Genomic DNA, 18,302 nt, shown 5'->3' on the forward strand with positions numbered 1-18,302 from the left:
AGCCTTTGTTCTTTTCACTTCCTGATTCTCCTTCCTCAGAAGAACATTTTGGCAGGCTAATTTCTCAGGCTTTATCCTGGACAGACACAAAGAACTAAAAGGGTGAGGAAAACAGTTAACATAAATCCTCCAATCAGGAATTTACAAGCCCTCATGGAGACCAATTGTTAAAAACAAAAACACAATTAGGCAATTAGGTAATGTCCGGGAGAGATTGTAATCCTGTGGTCCTCAACCTATGAGGAGCCAGAGAAGGGAACCTGCGTCTCCGGGATAAAAATCTAGGGGGCTCCCCACTCAGTGCGCTTGCTTCCCAGACTTCTGTCTGGAGTGCACCCTTCTACAGAAGTCAAGACTGCCTTGCTGAGCTGTTTTCAACTGTCTGTCTTTTTCCTGCGGCACCATTTGAGAGCATGTCCAACAACAGCAACCCCGGTGGCGCAGTGGATAGGAATCCACTTACCAATGCAGGGGACGTAGTTTCGATGCCTGGTCTAGGGAGATCCCCCAGGCTGAGGAACAACTAAGCCCCTACACCACAACTACTGAAGCCCACGTGCCTAGAGCCCATGCTCCACGACAAGAGAAGCCACCACGGTGAGAAGCCTCCCACTGCGACAAGAAGCAGCCCCTGCTAGAGGAAGCAGCCTCAACTAGAGGAAGTCCACATGCAGCAAGGAAGAGCTAGCACAGCCATAAAGAAGTCATTTGTTTTCAAGTTCCACAAACAAATGGGATCCAATTAAATTGATATAAACAAAGTTAAAAGACAGTCTATGGAATGGGTGAACATATTTGCAAACAATGCGACTGACAAGGGCTTAATTTCCAAAATGTACAAACAGCTCACGCAGCTTAGTATCCAAAAAAGAAACAACCCCATCAAAAAGTGGGCAGAAGACCTAAATAGATGCTTTTTTGAAAGATGACATACAGATGGCTAACACACTTAGAGAAATGCAAATCAAAACTACAATGAGGTACCATCTCACACTGGTCAGAATGGCCATTATCAAAAATTCTAAAATAAGAAATGCTGGAGAGGGTGTGGGCTTCCCTGGTGGCTCAACTGGTAAAGAATTTGCCTATGGTGTGGGAGACCTGGGTTTGGTCCCGGGGTTGGGAAGATCCCCTGGAGAAGGAAATGGCAACCCACTCCAGTATTATGCCCTGGAGAATTCCATGGACTGTACAGTATATGGAGTTGACTGTATAGAGTCTATGGGGAGGGTGTAGAGAAAAAGCGATCTTTCTCCACTGTTGGCGGTAATGCAAACTCGCGCAGGCAGTATGCAGAACAGTATGGCGATTCCTTTAAATACTAAAAACAGAATCACCATATGACTCAGAAATCCCACTTTGGGGCATATACCCAGAGAAAACTGTAATTTGAAAAGACACATGTACCCCAATGTCTACAGTAGCACTATTTACAATAACCAAGACACATAAGCAACCTAAATGTCCTTTAACAAATGAATGGATGAAGAGGATGGATACATATGTACAATGGAATATTACTCAACCGTGAAAAAGAATGAAGTCATGTCATTTGCAGCAACATGGATGGACCTAGAAATGATCATGTTAAGTAAATCAAAGACAAATATCATATGACATCACTTATATGGGGAGACAAAAAAAATGTTACAAATGAACTTACTTGGAAAACAGACTCTCAGACATAGAAGACAGACTTAAGAGTTACCAAAAAGGAAAGAGGGAGAGGGATAAATTAGGAGTATGGGATTAACATCAACACATTATTATGAATGAAATATATAACCAATAAGGGCTTGCTGTATACCACAAAGGACTATACTCAGTATCTTTTAGTAACCAACAATGGAAAAGAATCTGAAAAAGAATATCTATATCTATCTATACAGAGAAAGATATACATATATATAAATAAACGGAATCACTTTGTTATAACCTGAAACACAACATTGAAAATCAACTATACTTCAATTAAAACATTACATCAAGGCGGAAAAAAAACAAAGCAGAGAAGACTCAATAAACTTTACCAAATAAAAAAAAGAGGGTCCAAACTCCAGAGTCCTTTCAAGCACGGGCCGTGCCCTTGGGGTAGAGAATACTGGTGCATCCAGCCAACTTTTGTTTATTTACTCATCCACCAAGTACTTACTAATGTCAAGGAATGTTCAAACTACCGCACAATTGCACTCATCTCACACGCTAGCAAAGTAATGCTCAAAATTCTCCAAGCCAGGCTTCAACAACACATGAACCATGAACTTCCAGATGTTCAAGCTGGTTTTAGAAAAGGCAGAGGAACCAGAGATCAAATTGCCAACATCCACTGGATCATCAAAAGAGCAAGAGAGTTCCAGAAAAACAACTATTTCTGCTTTATTGACTAGGCCGAAGCCTTTGACTGTGTGGATCACAACAGACTGTGGAAAATTCTTAAAGAGATGGGAATACCAGACCACCTGACCTGCCTCCTGAGAAATCTGTATGCAGCTCAAGAAGCAACAGTTAGAACCAGACATGGAACAACGGACTGGTTCCAAATAGGAAAAGGAGTACGTCAAGGCTGTATATTGTCACCCTGTTTATTTAACTTATATGCAGCGTACATCATGAGAAACGCTGGACTGGAAGAAACACAAGCTGGAATCAAGATTGCCGGGAGAAATATCAATAACCTCAGATATGCAGAGGACACCACCCTTATGGCAGAAACCAAAGAGGAACTAAAGAGCCTCTTGATGAAAGTGAAAGAGGGGAGTGAAAAAGTTGGCTTAAAGCTCAACATTCAGAAAACTAAGATGATGGCATCCGGTCCTATCACTTCATCGCAAATAGATGGGGAAACAGTGACAGACTTTATTTTTGGGGGCTCCAAAGTCATTGCAGCCATGAAATCAAAAGACGCTTGCTCCTTGGGAAAAAAGCTATTTCTAATCTAGACAGCATGTTAAAAAGCAGAGACATTACTTTGCCAACAAAAGCCCATCTAGTCCAAGATCGTTTTTCCAGTAGTCATGAATGAATGTGAGAGTTGGACTATAAAGAAAGCTGAGCACCGAGGAATTGATGGTTTTGAACTGTGGTGTTGGAGAAGACTCTTGAGAGCCCCTTGGACTACAAGGAGATCCAACCAGTCCATCCTAAAGGAAATCAGTACTAAATATTCATTGGAAGGACTGATGCTGAAGCTGAAGCTCCAATATTTTGGCCACCTGATGCGAAGAACTGACTCACTGGAAAAGACCTTGATGCCGGGAAAGACTGAAGACAGGAGGAGAAGGGGACGAGAGAGGATGAGTTGCTTGGATGGCATCGCCGACTCGATGGACATGAGTCTGAGCAAGCTCCAGGAGTTGGTGATGGACAGGGAAGCCTGGCGTGCTGCAGTCCACGGGGTCACAGAGTCGGACACGACTGAGCTACTGAACTGAACTGAACTACTTGCTGAGGTGGGGCTGGGACTGCATTCAGGACCAAGAGCAGAGCAGACACAGTCCTTGTTTTCAATGATACTTCAGACAAAAACCAGTAATTAAAGAAAACAGCCACCACTCATACCGAGGGTGTGGTGTCTGTTTCCACCTCCACTTGTGACACCAAGCCTGAGGTTTCCCATCCCAGCAGCAACCAGTTCTCTGATTCCCCAACACTGGACGTCCACACATTTCCATTCGAATTGCCTCTGGGCGTTAGTGCAGACCCTACGGGAACGGGGCTCAGTGAGACTGCCCCTGCTTCCAACAACAACTGCAAACGCCCGGGGGCACCAGGACTTCTGACCTACCAGCTACATATAAATTCAGGGGTTCCCATGACCCCCTCCCAGGGGTTCAATAACCTGCCAGAATGACTCACAGAATTCAGAAACCACTTGAATTGCATTTGCGGGTTTACTATAAGGGACCCAATTCAGGAACAGCCACTGTGGGGGTGGGGGGGGGGCAGAGCAAGAGGCGGCGGGTAGGACAAGATACGGCTGGGAGGCCACCCTCCCAGTGTCTCCATGTGTACACCAGCTCAGAAGCGCCCTAAAGCCCACTGTTTTAGGGATTTTTACCGAGGCTTCACAATGCAGGTATAAATGGTTATATCATGGACCACTGGTGACTTGTTCAGTGTCCAGCAACTCTCCCAGTCAGGCGGTTAGCGGTGGGGGAGGCAGGAAGGACTGCTAGTCCAGCCCTAGCATTATTAAGGCTTGGTCTGTCTGGCAGCACCCCCCCCCCCAACCTGAAGCTGTGTGCAGGCCCCCAGCCAGGATACAAAAGAGAATTCTATCACTCAGGAGATGACAAGGATTTTTAGGAGCTCTTTGCCAGGAACCGAGGGCAAAGACTGAATCTATAACTTTTATTATACCACGAGGAGCCAAAGCTTGGAGCTAAGAAAGCAAGTCCCGGAGCTTCTAATCCAGACTAGCGTGACTTCCCAAAGAGTGTGACACTGTGGTGAGCGAAAAGACAAAAACTAGACGGGCAAAGCAGGAACGCCCTGGGAACAGCAGCTGCAGCAAGAGAGAGCAAGGAGACCTTAAGTTCAAAAAAGTTATAAGTTCATTAGAAGCGGCTGTGAGTATCCAGCTAGGCGTGCCTGCCCATACCTAACGGGATCCTCTGTTCCCGCAGCAGCTCCCTGACCCAGCCTGGAAGATTCCCAAGGGCAGGGCCCTAGTATAGTTTTGTTTTTCTGGTTTGGGCTTCCTGCTATGCCCAGCACTCAGATCATCATGGATTCTAAAAATAAATACTGACAAATAACCGAATCTGCGCAGCCTACACAAGCCGAACCTTCACACGTGCACGCGTGCTAAGTCGCTTCAGTCGTGTTCGACTCTTTGCGACCCCCATGAACTGTAGCCTGCCAGGCTCCTCATTCTATGCGATTCTCCAGGCAAGAATATTGGAGTGGATTGCCATGCTCTCCTCCAGGGGATCTTCCTGACCCAGGGATCAAACCCATGTCCTTACAACTTCTGCATTGGCAGGCAGGTTCCTTACCACTAGTGCCACCTGGGAAGCCCAATATGGCACACGCAGAGCACCTAAGCCTGGGTGCCGCAACTATTGTGCTTTCGAGTCCCCGAGCCACAACTACTGAAGCCCAAGCGCCCTAGAGCCTATTCTCGGAAACAAGAGACACCTCCGCAGTGAGAGGCCCAGATGCCACAGCTGGAGAGTGGCCCCCACTCCCCACAACTCGAGAAGGCCCATGAAGCAACAAAGTCCCAGCACGGCCAAAAATGAAGAGCTTTTTAAATTTATTTTTTAAAAAAGAAAAAAAAAAAAAGCGCTTTCCTTCATCCTGTGAGTTACAGTTAAGGGAAAGGAGTTAAGACAAATGGTCCCCCAAGAGGCACGCCTCCAGGATTTGAACCCTGGTCTCTGACTCCAGGTGGGACCTGTGGTGGTTTTTTTTTTTTTTTTTACACAGAGTGAAACCGTGTGCGTCTGACCAGGACCAGGTTCTGGGAGGCTGCAGGATGGGCAGTGAGAGGAAGGGGAAGACAGAGGCTTGGAGGCTGGCACTGAGGTGCTGGGCCAGCCTGGTGCTAAGCTATCTGTCCCACTTCACATCCTCTGAGCCATCCTCCCAGGGCAGACCCGAGCCAGGCAGAGCCCGGCCACACCCAGCAGAGGGAGCCGGGCAGGCAGCGGACAGCTGGGAGCCTGCCAGGCAGCGCCTTCTGTCTTCTGTGGTCCAGCCCCTCCCGGGGAGGAGACAGGGGCCGGCCGAGCCGCGCTGAGAGGCCTGGGCCACGGCTGCGGAGGTCAGGCCAGGCCTACCGTGCAGGCATGGGACAGAGGTGAGTCAGGGCACGGAGGGAGTGGGACTCACTGCGCACTTGCCGCCACCCCTACGGACTCTCAGAGTCCGTCCTTTCCCGGCCGCCTGCTCCTAGACACTCCCTGGGAGCCAAGTATGAGCGCCACGGCTCAAATGTGACCGAGATCCTGGCCCTCAGGTAGACACAGCAATAAACAAACGACAAAACAGTAAATGAGCAAATTATCTTGTATGTTACGATAAGGGATGCAGAGGAAACCCAGAGCAGGGTGAAGGGGGCTGGGGAGGCTGGAGGAAGGGGTGTGGGGTTTTAAAGATGGCGGTCAGGTGGGCCTCACTGACAAGGTGGCACAGACCAAGGACTTGCACAGGGAGGCAGGGAGCAGTGAGAACATCGGGAAAGAATGTTCTGGGCGGAGGACACAGCCCTGGCCTCTGGAGGGGGTGAGGCCGAGTGTATCTGAGCACAGCGAGCAGCAGTTGGAGCACAGGGAGGAAGTGGCAGAGGGGACAAGGCCAGGCCATGAGGGCTTGCGGGGATCCAGGCGGCAGATGACAGGGTTCTTCGAAGGTTTTGGGCCGTCTGTCTGCAGCCCGTGGCACTCCATCGCCCCCACTCAGTCCGTGCATGAATCCCATGTGCCACAGGTGGCTGTGTGACCTTACAAAGTCTCCTCTCTTCCCAAGGCGCCTGCCCTCTCTAATAAACAGTGATAATAACATTGCATCTGCAGGGTTGTGAAGAGTGGGAATCAACAGAGGCCACCTGCGGGAAAGCTTTACAGCAGGCGTCCTGTGAGCTAGGCTCTGGGGACCCCAGAAAAGCAGCGCTGGCCACCCAGGCACTCACACTTTCTGGGAGAGGGACATTTGAATGAATAAGGAATCCTTCCTTATTGTTCACTCTAATAGCAGCCGGGGTGGGGCGGTAACCAAAAGGGGGCATGGTTCTCCCAGGGGGCCCAGCCATCAGGGAGGCGAAGGGGTGGCCCTGGAGGCTGGGGCTCACTCGGAAAAGTGGGGCAAAGAGCAGGGAGCAAAGGGCAGGAGGGGAGTGGGGAGGCGTGGATACAGGGCAAGGGGCATGTGGGTGAGAGGTGGTGAAATGGCAGAGGGCACGGACTCCAGCCCATGAACAGTGAGCACCCGGAACCAGACTGCCAGCAGGAGAGGCTGCAGTGTCAGAGCTGACCCTGGCCGCGGGGAGAGCGGGCGGGGCACCGAGGCAGCGGGCGCAAGGCGAGGGTGGCACAGGCGGTTAGCAGAGGGGACGGGTGGCTGGACAAGGGGGGCTGAGAGACTCAACCTGGGGGCTGTCCTGCTGTGGGGGGACAGGGGCTCTAGGAGGCCGAGGGGGTGCTGTGAAGGATGCAGGGTCCACTGTGGCTGTGGGGGACACCTGGGTTTGGGGGCAACACATCACAGACAAAAGGCAAGCTTCCTCCCTCAGCTCCACAGTACCCCTCCAGGCTCACAGGAATGGGCCAGCTGAGCCTGGGACTGGTAAATGGGGTCACCGGTCCCCCCAGTGAGACCTCTGCCCTCCCCAGGTGCGGCTGTGTGCTCTGTGGCCAGACACTACCCAGTTCCTGGGCAGCTCCAGCACTGTGGCTAGAAGCCACACACCTCACCTCCCTAAGGTGAAATTTCTTCATACATGACCTTCACTGATGTTTTCTGAGACTCCCCCGCCCTGCCCACAATGCTTAGAACACCAGCTGCAATGGCAGAACACTAGCTGTGTCCTCAGACTCTGTCGAAACCTCGGCTGGAACGCAGCTGACTGCGGCACCGGGCACTGAGCAGTCACTGCAGGCCCGCTGGACAGCACCCAGCACACCACCGAGGGCCCCAGGGGAGCGTGTGCAGGAGGAAGGGCCCGCGAGCCTTTAAAGGAACTTGCTTTCCTCCCAAGCAGGCTGAGCTGACATTCGGCCCTGAGCAGTTCGTGCTGCACAAAGGTTCTCAGCACAGTCCAAGGCTCAGAGGACCTGGGCTGGAAGTATCTCTTCTCGGACGCCAGGCAGAGCTGGGCGATGGCGGGCAGTCCAGTGCACCGAGTGTCAGCAGGGGACGCCTGGAGCAGGAGCATGCATCCTGACATAGAGAGCGAGAGGCACTCGCAGTCCTTCAACGTGGAGGAACTCACCAACATCCTTGACGGAGGCGCCCAGAAGACCGCACTCCGGAGGAAAGTGGGTAAGAACAGGCTGGGGAACGGAGCCCCGGCTTTCTCCCCACGTGCATTTCTTGGAAGGAGAGTCCCTTCATAGCAGTCCCACCTTCAGATGGGCTTCCCAGGTGGCCTGAGTGGTAAAGAACCCGCCTGCCAGTGCGGGAGACGTGGGAGACGCAGGTTCGATCCCTGGGTTGGGAAGATCCCCTGGAGGAGGGCATGGCAATCCACTTCAGGATTCTTGCCTGGGGAATCCCCGTGGACAGAGGAGCCTGGCGGGCTACATACAGTCCATGGGGTCGCTGAGAGTTGGACACTCTCTGAAGCGACTTAGCACACAGTATACATCTTCAAATAACAAATTCTGCTCTTAAAATTCCACTATCAGAGATTTGTCCCTTTGGACTGTGAAGGAGGCTTTAACATGTCAGTATTCCCTGAGGTCCTTATTCTTCACGGCATAGCTTCGCAGCCTTGGGCGAGCCGCTTCCCCACCTCAGGACCTCTGCCTGCCTCTGTACACTGACTGTGGCGTCGGACTGCCTTTCCACACTCACGAGGCAAGTGGATGGGGGGCTGTGAAGGCACCCGGAGCCTCACCCAGGATGCTACGCCCTCTGTTCTCTGTCCCTCACAGAAAGCATCATCCACAGTGAACCAGAGCTTAGCCTGAAGGATAATTACTTCATGACCCAGAATGAACGTTACGAAGCCGCCGTTAAGAAGAAATTCCACATCCTCATGCTAGCAGAGCGCCTGGGCTGGTCCGAAGGCAGCCGTGAATTACAGTACGCCTCCAGGTGCTTACTCCCAGGGCGCCCCCAACAGAGACGAGTCCACCTGGGAGCCCCCAGAAAACCCAGCCCATGAGCTATGTTCCCCAGCAAAGATACTGGTTGTTGATGTTGTTCCGTCACTAAGTCGTGTCTGACTCTTTGCAACCCCATGGACTGCAGCACGCCAGGCTTCCCTGTCCTTCACCATCTCCCGGAGTTGCTCAAACTCCTGTCCACTGAGTCAGTGATGCTAACTGACCATCTCATCCTCTGTCGCCCCTTTCTCCTCCTGCTCTCACACTTTGCCAGCATCAGGGTCTGGGAGTGAGTCAGCTCTGTGCCAAGGGTACCGCTTCCTGGGAAGCCAGGGCCAGGGGCCCCTTCTCTCCTGCCCCCTGGCAGCCTGAGGGTACTGGGGCCCTTGTCTCCACTGGGCTGTTCAACTACTGTGTCTCTCCCCTACAGAAGTGTTTCTGGAGATCTGGGCTTCATGATACACTACATCTTCCAGAAAGCCATCAGGAGCCTGGGCTCAGAGGAGCAGATTGCAAAGTGGGACCCACTCTGCAGCAAGTTCCAGATCCTGGGGACATATGCCCAGACGGAAATGGGGCACGGTGAGCAGGGGCTGCTGCGTGCAGCGTACAGGCGGTGCCCTGCTCAGCTCCGGAGGGCCCATTTCCATCTCAGTGGTCACAGGCTGATACACTACCAAGCTGCCACAGCAGGTGGCAGTGTAAAGGTCTTAAGGAGGGGGTGATGTTTTTCTAATTTACACGAACATATCGTATGAACTGGTGGTGGCACAAGTCCTTCCTACTGGAAATGTCAGGCGCCGCCCGCTATCGTGGGCTGGTCATGTGTCCCCGCAGAGCCCACCAGTGAAGGGAGAGACAGGCCGGTGAACACACTGGAGTGGGAGTGTACCCCCACTCCACACTGGCTGGGAGCTCCAGGGACACCCAGACGCTGCTGGCCCAGTGGACTCCCGCCCTGGCCCAACATCTAACTACCCGCCTTGATTCCCAGGGACATATCTTCAGGGCCTGGAGACCGAAGCCACCTACGATGCAGCCACCCAGGAGTTTGTGGTGCACAGCCCCACAATGACGGCCATCAAATGGTGGCCTGGGGACCGTGAGTATCCCCCCTCATTCCCCAAGGACAGCGAAGCTGGACCGCAGAATAGCGCTGACGGTGATGTCCAGCAGACCTCAGATGGAGGCACTGTTCTAGGCTGATGACGTTGGGCAAGTCCCTTCCCAGAGCCCCGGGTTCTTACGTGGTAGAACAGTTGGGATATGAAAAATTTCATCACTGAGTGGCTAAGAAGCCACCGGAGGCACTTTGAAACAGTTGAGGAAACTGACCCCAACCTTGGGGATGAAGGTCAAGGCCTCTCTCACGTGCACGCTGCCACCCTACACACACTTGGCCTGGCCCCAGGCACTCACCATTCTTCTTCTTTTCCAAGTTAATGATTAAGCTTGCCAGCAGCCAGCGCACAGGGTACACACCAGTGAGAAAAACGAGCCTCCCTTCTTCTGCTTCAGACACCCCAGTGTCCATCAGGCCACTGGCGCCACATCACCCCCGCGGGCAGCGGGTGGAGGCTGCGCTCCCACCCGATGCCTCCCAGAGTGTGGGCGGTTTGCCGAATCCCGAGGAGCCGGGTTCCACCAGGGCCCTCTTCCTCTGATTTGAGAATACTTCTTTGGAAAGAGGCTTCCCTCATAGCTCAGTTGATAGAGAATCTGCCTGCAATGCGGGAGACCTGGGTTCGATCCCTGGGTTGGGAAGATCCCCTCTAGAAGGGAAAGGTTACCCATGCCAGTATTCTGGCCTGGAGAATTCCATGGAGTGTATAGTCCACGGGGTCGCAAAGAGTCGGACACAACTGAGCGAGTTTCACTTGTCTTTGGAAAAAAAAAGATATAACACATGTGAGCAGTCCAACTAAAGCGGGGGGGGGCAGGTGAGAGAGAAAGGTGAGGCAAGCAGAGAGGGATGAAGACTGAGAGGAGAGACCAGTGGAGAGAGAGAGGCCAGAGAAATAAGAGAGCAGTGACCACTGACAAAACTGCAGGGAAGAAGGAACCCTGAGATCAGGCAGGGTTCAAGTCCAAGCTCTGCCCCCTTTAGGTCAGTGCCCTTGGGCACAGCCCTCTATTCTCTCAGCCTCAGTTTCCTTTTCTGGAAAATGGGACTTGGGCACACCTGCCCGCAAAGACTGGAAATGCTGGTTATCTGTGTTCACTACTATTAGGTTGATGGCACAGAGGGTCATTGATAGGTTTTTGAGGACAGGGGGCAAAAAAAATAGCTTGCTTTTTCACAGTGTCTTTTGCAAGTCACTGCTAGATTTGTTTGGTTCTTTGTGGGTAGCTCCCTCTCTTTGCAATCAGTGACTCTTTGAGGACTCAAAGGTGCCCACCTGCTGGGGTGGGGGCAGCAAGGCACACATCTCCCTGTGATTTGGGACCTGTGTTCCAACCACAGATCCTTACATACGTTCCCCTGCAGCCATGATGTAAAAATCCTGTCCCCCTGATTCCAAAGAAAATAATCAAGAGCATGTACTTCAGTCAGAAGACTGTGGCAGGATCAAGTTTTAAAAGATGCCAAGCTTTCCCAGATTGCTCCATTCTGGGCATTTTCATTAAAATCCATAGCCTTTGTCAAGCTTTGCCTTTAGAAGAGCAGCCAGAAGGGATGGAGGGCAATGGGCCCTCTTAAGATCTCCATCAGCCTTCCTCCTTTCCCGAGCCCATGGGGACTCTGCCTGTGTATCGCAGGGTGGCTGCTATACAAAACCAAACATTTAGATGGAACTCTCTGTAGCCCCAGCCACCAACTTAAATCCCTCCAACCCCGTCCATTCTAGAGCGAGACACTCACACCAAAGTTCTTGGGGTGGTTCCAGTCATTTCCAAGGATAAATGGAGGCTGTATCAATTGAGGGGTATCCTGACTAAGCATCCCTCAGCTTCCCTGGCTCCACCAACTCCACGACCTGGGACCCACCAGGCTGACCTGGTCCCCAAGCTTCTGAACATGCTGCTCCCTCTGCTTTGCACTCTGGCCTGTGTGGCTCCCCTGGAAAATACTCTTTGCCCTCCAGCCTCCCCAACCCCCACCCTCCTAGGCAGACCAAACAAAGCCCCACTCCAGCCTCACAGAGCATCCCCCACCCCCAAGCCACCACACTGGTCCTCCTCACAGACTGGGCCCTCCTCCAGGGTCCCGATGGGGAGGTTTGGCCTGCTCCTCTGTAACATGAGGGGTCACACTGGGTTTCTCCCCTCTCTGCCTGCAGTGGGACGGTCAGCCACCCATGCCCTGGTCCAGGCCCAGCTGATTTGCTCTGGAGCCCGGCAGGGCATGCATGCCTTTATTGTCCCCATCCGGAGCCTCAACGACCACAGCCCACTGCCAGGTAAGCTCCTGCTCCTTCCTCTAGGACCCCTGCCAGAAGACCCCACCAGGCCTCCCTGTCCTGGGCCCCAGAGGTCCATGGGGGAAACTGGGGCCTGTCTCCCTTGGGCAGGGACCGGTCCAGTTGCACAGACCTGGCTCTAACAGGCTGGGTGGATACGAGGAAGATTCAGCACCTGACCTCAGCCTGCTCACCTGCAACAGCCGTGATAACCCCAACGCCATGGGCCGCTGTGAGGCTCGGAGGAGCCAGCATGTGGCTGTGTGCTGACATACGACCCCTCAACTGACGGCCACCCCTTCCTCCGTATCCTCCTAGGGATCACCATTGGGGACATTGGGCCCAAGATGGACTTTGAACACACGGATAATGGCTTCCTCAAACTGGACCACGTGCGCATCCCCAGGGAGAACATGCTGAATCGCTTCGCACAGGTGGGTCCTCTGGAGGCTGCAAGCCTGCACTGCCTGAGAGGGGGCAGAGACACCCCACAGAATGCTGCTGCTGCCCCTGGGTCCTTCTCTAGAGAGTTGGGTTTGGGGCATCCCTCCCAGAGGGGCTCTAGTGTCCCACAGACCTGAGTCAGGTCCCAGTTTTGGAGCTGTGTGATCTTGGGCAAGTCACTTGGCCTCGCTGAACCTCAGAGTAACTGCTCACCGCATTAGGTGGCAGAGCAGTCATGGGGTAGGGTGGCAAGGCCATGTGAGGAAAAGAGGAACAGGTTGAGGATGGTGTGCGTATGCACCTCCAGTACAGCCTGCACACAACCAATCTCCGAACAGACATCAGCTGAGTGCTGGAGGAAGTTCTGGGGGGGGGTCCCACTTTTCCAGGCATGACCATGGATATGAAGGAAGCTGTGGCTTGTGGGGGGTCTGGGGTGTCCCGGGGAGGAGCTGTGAGCTGAGGCGTGTGGGCAGTGGGTATGTGTCCGCAAGTACAGGCGAGTGTCAGTTTTAATAATGACCATACCAGCACACGGCTGGTGCTGGCTGGGTCTACTCCGGGTGAGCAGCCGGAGGACGCCAGTGTCTACAGTGCAGGGAGGTCCACGGTTCTGGGCACGGGAAGGCTGGGGAGCCCCAGCTCAGACCCACTGCCTGGCCCCGGTCTACTAGGTCCTACCAGATGGCACCTATGTCAAGCTCGGAGTGCCGAAGAGTAACTACCTCAGCATGGTGGTGGTGCGTGTGGACGTTCTGCTGGGCGAGGTCCTCCCGCTGCTGCAGAAGGCCTGCACCATTGCCGTCCGCTACGCCGTCATCCGCCGCCAATCCCGCCTCCGGCCCAGGCAAGGGGCGCCCAGAGGAGCCACGGCAGCCGGGGCCCCCTCGGTCCCACAGTGTCTGCCCCGATCCCAGCCCTCTGCCAGAGTGGGGTGCCAGGAGCACACGTGAGCCCCCTCATGCATACACAGTCACCTGGGCCTGGCCCATCCAGTCTGTGGGGTCTCTCTGGCTCCCTGGAACCCTGGCTGACCAGCCAGCCCGACCTGTATCTGTCGGTCATTGTCTGCCCTGCAGTGGACTCGGTCTGTCCACACGGGTCAGGGTCTGCCCCGCACCGCCAGGGTGGACTCAGTCTGTCCACGCGGGTCCCGTATGGCTGTGCCAGGCTGAGTGCCATCTGATGGACTGGGCGCCACGCTGTGGGTGAACATGGCCCCGGAGATTGTTCTGTCAGCTGTGAATGCTTGTGTCTAGAAAAGCTAGCTGTCACATCTGACTGTATGTGGCTGGAGACAGTTCTGTCTGGTTGTGGCTGTCAGCTTCTGGCTGTGGTATGTCCACATCCAGGTCCTTCTGTTGTCTGCGCTTGTGTCTGGCCAATACTCTGTCTACTCCACGGCATTGAGGGGCTGACTACACCCTCTGCTTTTTTTTTTTTTTTAATGATTTGCGCTTATTTTTCTCATTTTAAAAGCAGCAGGTAATCCACAGGAGAAAAACAAGTTTTTCTGCTTTAATGTGTGTATGTGTACAAAGCCATGTTCCCTCAAGCATGCAGGCACACACACACACATGCAGTTATCAGATTCACCAGAAAAAAAATATAGAACTTCCCGTTACATTTCAATTTTCGGTAGACAAAGAATCTTCTAGAATAAACCACACAGGCACACACCCAGGATGCAGCAAACTGGAGTCTGGGCCTACGGGGCTGCAGTGTGAGCTCAGGGAGAGAGGATGGGCTGGACACGGCACAGCTGACTGAACTCGTGGGGCAGAGACAGGCGGGGGTCAGGGCGGTTCTTGCCCCAACTCCAGTAAGTGACCCTGGGCAAGTCCTCTGCCCTCTCTGGGCCTACTTCCTCACTTCTAAAGGGAAGAGCGAGACCACCAGGACCGGAACTTGCGAACATCTGGTCTAAGAATCTGGTGGAGTTTCACACCATGCGCTCAAGGATCCACAGGTGACTAATGCAAAGTGGACTGAGGGCGAAACCAGGCAGGCCTGGGGCCACCCTCAACTCGGATGCTCGCTAGCTGCGGGACCTCAGACCAGCCGCCCAGCCCTTCCGTCCCTCAGCTTCTCCATCTACTAACGGGCCTGACGACAACGCTCTTCCAGGGCGGTGAGGCACGCCAGGCGCTCAGTCCAGGGTCCTTCGCTGGCAAGCCCAAGGCACCTTGGCCAGCCTGGTTCCAGAATCCTGGGCTGAAGGAGTCGTCTCTGGTGACAGGCAAGCTGGGAAGACGGTATCGCCAGTGGCGTCCTGCTGGGGCCCAGGTTTATGGGCTGCAGAAACGCCCTGAGGATGGTTATAACAGTGCATGTCCAGGTGAAGGGCTGCTGGCCCGAGGAAGAGACACCAGGTTTCGCCCCATCCCCCACGGGAGGCCTGTCATGGTCACACTTTTTCTCAACCCACAAGTAGTTACCTACTGCAGGCCCCAAATGCTGACCAGAGTCTCAAGTGCTGAGGACACAGTAATGGACGAGGCAGGAGAAATCCCAACCTCGGAACTGCATCAAACCCACGTTCACAGCCTAAGAGGTACTGACTAGGCTTCACGGTGTTCCCCAGCACACAGCACATGAAGCTGGACAGTGAAAGGTCAAGGGTCAAATACCCCAGGCTTCAGGGCCACAAGCCCTCACCTCAAATCCTTGAGACCAGGTATGTTGGTATTCAGAACTTGCCAGATTTTCGCAGGTACATATGCTCTAATTTTGTAAACCTCCACAAGGGGCAGCACCCATCAGCAAACATGCCAGCATTTCTACAGTGAAACGTGTGGATGTTCATGTGAGATGGCATTTTAAGGTTATTAGTGGTACCATGTCCCTCTAGGTGAAGTCTGGCAGTGAGTTATCAACTGTCATTTTTAAGGCTTTTATGGCCTCGGGGAAGGTGGGTGGGACAGGTAGCAACCTTCTATATCTGCTTTCCTTTCCCTCAGCGACCCAGAGGCAAAGGTCCTAGATTACCAGACGCAGCAGCAGAAACTCTTTCCTCCGCTGGCCATGGCCTATGCGTTCCACTTTGTGGCCAACAACCTCCTGGAGTTCTTCCGCCATTCCTACAGCTTCATTTTGGACGGAGACTTCGCACTCCTGCCTGAGGTACCTGCTTCCTGGGGGGCAGAAGCTGGGACCGTGGCTGAAACTGTCCTCCCCCGGGACACAGCCCCAGTTCTGCCCGCCCTGGGCTCTTCCTGCCTCCCCGCCCACAGAAGATTTCCAACATCCCAGCCCACCCCCCGCCCCAGGTGAACCGTATTCTGACATAGAAATCCTCCCAGGTCTGGCCCCCAGGAAGCTCTAAATATGTTAGATGAAGTAATCACAGACGGTGTACAGAACACAGAGGACAATTCCTGGTGTCTCTCTGAAACCCAGAAAGTTCTGAAAACCAAAAGTCACGTAGAACTCACCGGGTGGCACGGTTTGACCACAACTGCCCAGATTTAACCCACTCACTGTGAATACATTTTGCAGCAGAAATACCAGTACATCAATCAGCTCACTAAGATGCCCCTGGCTCCTATAGGTGTGTTATATTTAATCCACCTTAAACGCCCTGTTTTACCTTTCTAAAATTCAAAAAATATTGTGATTCCAAAAACACATCTGGCTCCAAGGCCCTCTCAGATAAAGGACTGTGGACACACACACACTTAAGATTTTGTCCGTCCAGGCCCTGTGTTTTATGAGCATTGCTTCAGTAATCTGTCCACGCTACAGCAGGCACCATACCCATTTTACAGATGAGGAAAGTGAAGCACAGAGAGGTTAAGGGACATGCCCCTTCCTCCCAAGGACCTGAAAAGTCTGACAGACGGCTAAGGGCCTCCAAGAACCAAAAACTCAAACCAGGTCTACTGCCTGGCGGCCACTCCTACAACCCAAAACAGTGGGCTGACAGTGGACCCACACGCTCACAGACAAGCTGTCCAAAATCTCTGCTTGTGGGGACAATCTGTAGCTCCTGGATAATGGCGAGACTGACCTGGGAAGCACTCTCTTCCCAAGACCCCGGAGACACTGGCCTGGACACTCACCCTTTGTTCTCATCAGCCCTCCAGTGACACTGCCCCTCTCTGTGGCCTGAGTCTTTGTCTTCTCATTCATCAAGTCATGGGCTGAGGAGACGGTTCTCACCGCACAGAGCGGTGCTCAGCACCCGTGGGCGCTCTGTGAGTGGCAGGCACGTCGTTCCTGACGCCACCTGACCCCCTTCTTATTCTCGCAGCTTCACGCGCTGAGCGCAGGTCTGAAGGCCATGCTGTCGGACTTCTGCACCCAGGGGGTCGAGCAGTGCCGCAGGGCCTGCGGTGGACACGGCTACTCGAAGCTGAGCGGCCTGCCCTCCCTGCTCACCAGAGTGACGGCCTCCTGCACTTACGAGGGCGAGAACACGGTGCTCTACCTGCAGACGGCCAGGTAAGGCCCAGGCCTCTGCCTGGCCCCCAGGGACCCCACCGAGCTGCTGCCTGGGTTGAAGCATCATCTCACGCCCACGGAGGGAGCAGACTTTGGGAAAGCCATGTGGGGGATGCCCAGCTCTCACACCATGTCTCCAATCCATCCCCTCTCCCCAGACCCTGCAGCCTCAGCCAGGCCGCCAGCCCCGCCCCCTGGACCACAGCATCAGTCTCCTCATTGCTCTGCGGCTTCCCACCTGCCTCACTTCAGTCCTTTCTCCACAGGCAGCCAAGGGACCTTCTCAAAGCCTAAAGAAGATCACCTCTTTCCCTGGCTCCCAATTCTTCAATCACTTCCCTCAGCTCCCAGGAAAAGGCCACACCCCACCCACACTGCAGCCTAAAAGGACCTTTCGATCTGGCCCTGCCTCCCTCCATCCTCTCCCCACCTCCTCCTCTGCTCACTTCTGCGGGGCCTCACTCCCCTCCAGCTGGCTCCTCCTCACCCTTCGGGTCTCAGCGAAAATGATATCTCCTCCAGACGCTCCCCCGACCACTCTGTCTAGGGCAGCAACTGCTGTTTCCTTGGAGCAGTTACACGATCTGAGCGTCTCTCTCTCTGTGCTGGGGAGCTCCCTGCGGCATGCCCAGGTTTAGCATGCCCAGGTTTAGCGCGCGGTCTGCGCCGGAGGCCCCACCCTGAAAAGCAGGGAGGAATGACTCATTCCTCATCCCCTCAACAGGCAGTTTCTTCCCTCGTGCGTCTGTGGCTGATGGGGCCTTTCATGTGCCTCCATCTCAGGGGACTAGACAGGGCAAATACTTCTCCAGGCAGGGAGAAAGGACTGGAAAATTTGCTATATAACATTTATTTAAAAACTTGTAACTATACAACATTACTTTTTTTTTTCAAATTACAAAAGGAATACAAAATCATGTATTAGATACGCTATGCCCCACACTGTGCCGAGCGCTCAGAAAATACTACCTTATCCAGTTTTCACAGACCCCCTATCAGACGACTATCATCATCATCTAGAGCTGGAAGCATGGAGGCTGAGGGAAGTGAAGTGACTTCTACAGGGTCACAGAGGTCGCAGTGGAGTGGCATGGGAATCCAGGCTTCTCTGGCCCAGAGCCTCCAACCACTGGATTATCATAAAGCAGCAGCTAAGAGCCACCTGTAATTCTCCCATTCACGTTCGCAATCTTGCCTCTATCCCTTTATCAGCTAAGAAAATTTAATTTCCGCAGTCACAGTA

At 53.5% G+C, this 18,302-nt stretch overlaps 1 protein-coding gene across 3 annotated transcripts in view; it reads left to right on the top strand.

Annotated features, from left to right (window-relative positions):
• The first annotated feature begins 5,434 nt into the window (after positions 1 to 5,434).
• Positions 5,435 to 18,302, top strand: part of ACOX2 (acyl-CoA oxidase 2) — a 31,430-nt gene continuing 18,562 nt past the window's right edge. The window contains exons 1-10 of one of the 3 annotated variants that reach the window (XM_055557512.1): positions 5,435 to 5,803; positions 7,700 to 7,983; positions 8,598 to 8,760; positions 9,202 to 9,353; positions 9,766 to 9,873; positions 12,053 to 12,172; positions 12,491 to 12,606; positions 13,291 to 13,565; positions 15,577 to 15,739; positions 16,869 to 17,059. In XM_055557512.1, the coding sequence (XP_055413487.1) occupies positions 7,821 to 7,983; positions 8,598 to 8,760; positions 9,202 to 9,353; positions 9,766 to 9,873; positions 12,053 to 12,172; positions 12,491 to 12,606; positions 13,291 to 13,565; positions 15,577 to 15,739; positions 16,869 to 17,059 (1,451 nt within the window). In that variant the 5' untranslated portion in view covers positions 5,435 to 5,803; positions 7,700 to 7,820. The remainder of the gene's footprint in view (positions 5,804 to 7,699; positions 7,984 to 8,597; positions 8,761 to 9,201; positions 9,354 to 9,765; positions 9,874 to 12,052; positions 12,173 to 12,490; positions 12,607 to 13,290; positions 13,566 to 15,576; positions 15,740 to 16,868; positions 17,060 to 18,302) is intronic. The other 2 variants (XM_055557511.1, XM_055557513.1) reach the window with 2 other exon arrangements.

Source organism: Bubalus kerabau, chromosome 20 (assembly GCF_029407905.1).
Source record: "Bubalus kerabau isolate K-KA32 ecotype Philippines breed swamp buffalo chromosome 20, PCC_UOA_SB_1v2, whole genome shotgun sequence".
NCBI classification, from domain to species: domain Eukaryota; kingdom Metazoa; phylum Chordata; class Mammalia; order Artiodactyla; family Bovidae; genus Bubalus; species Bubalus kerabau.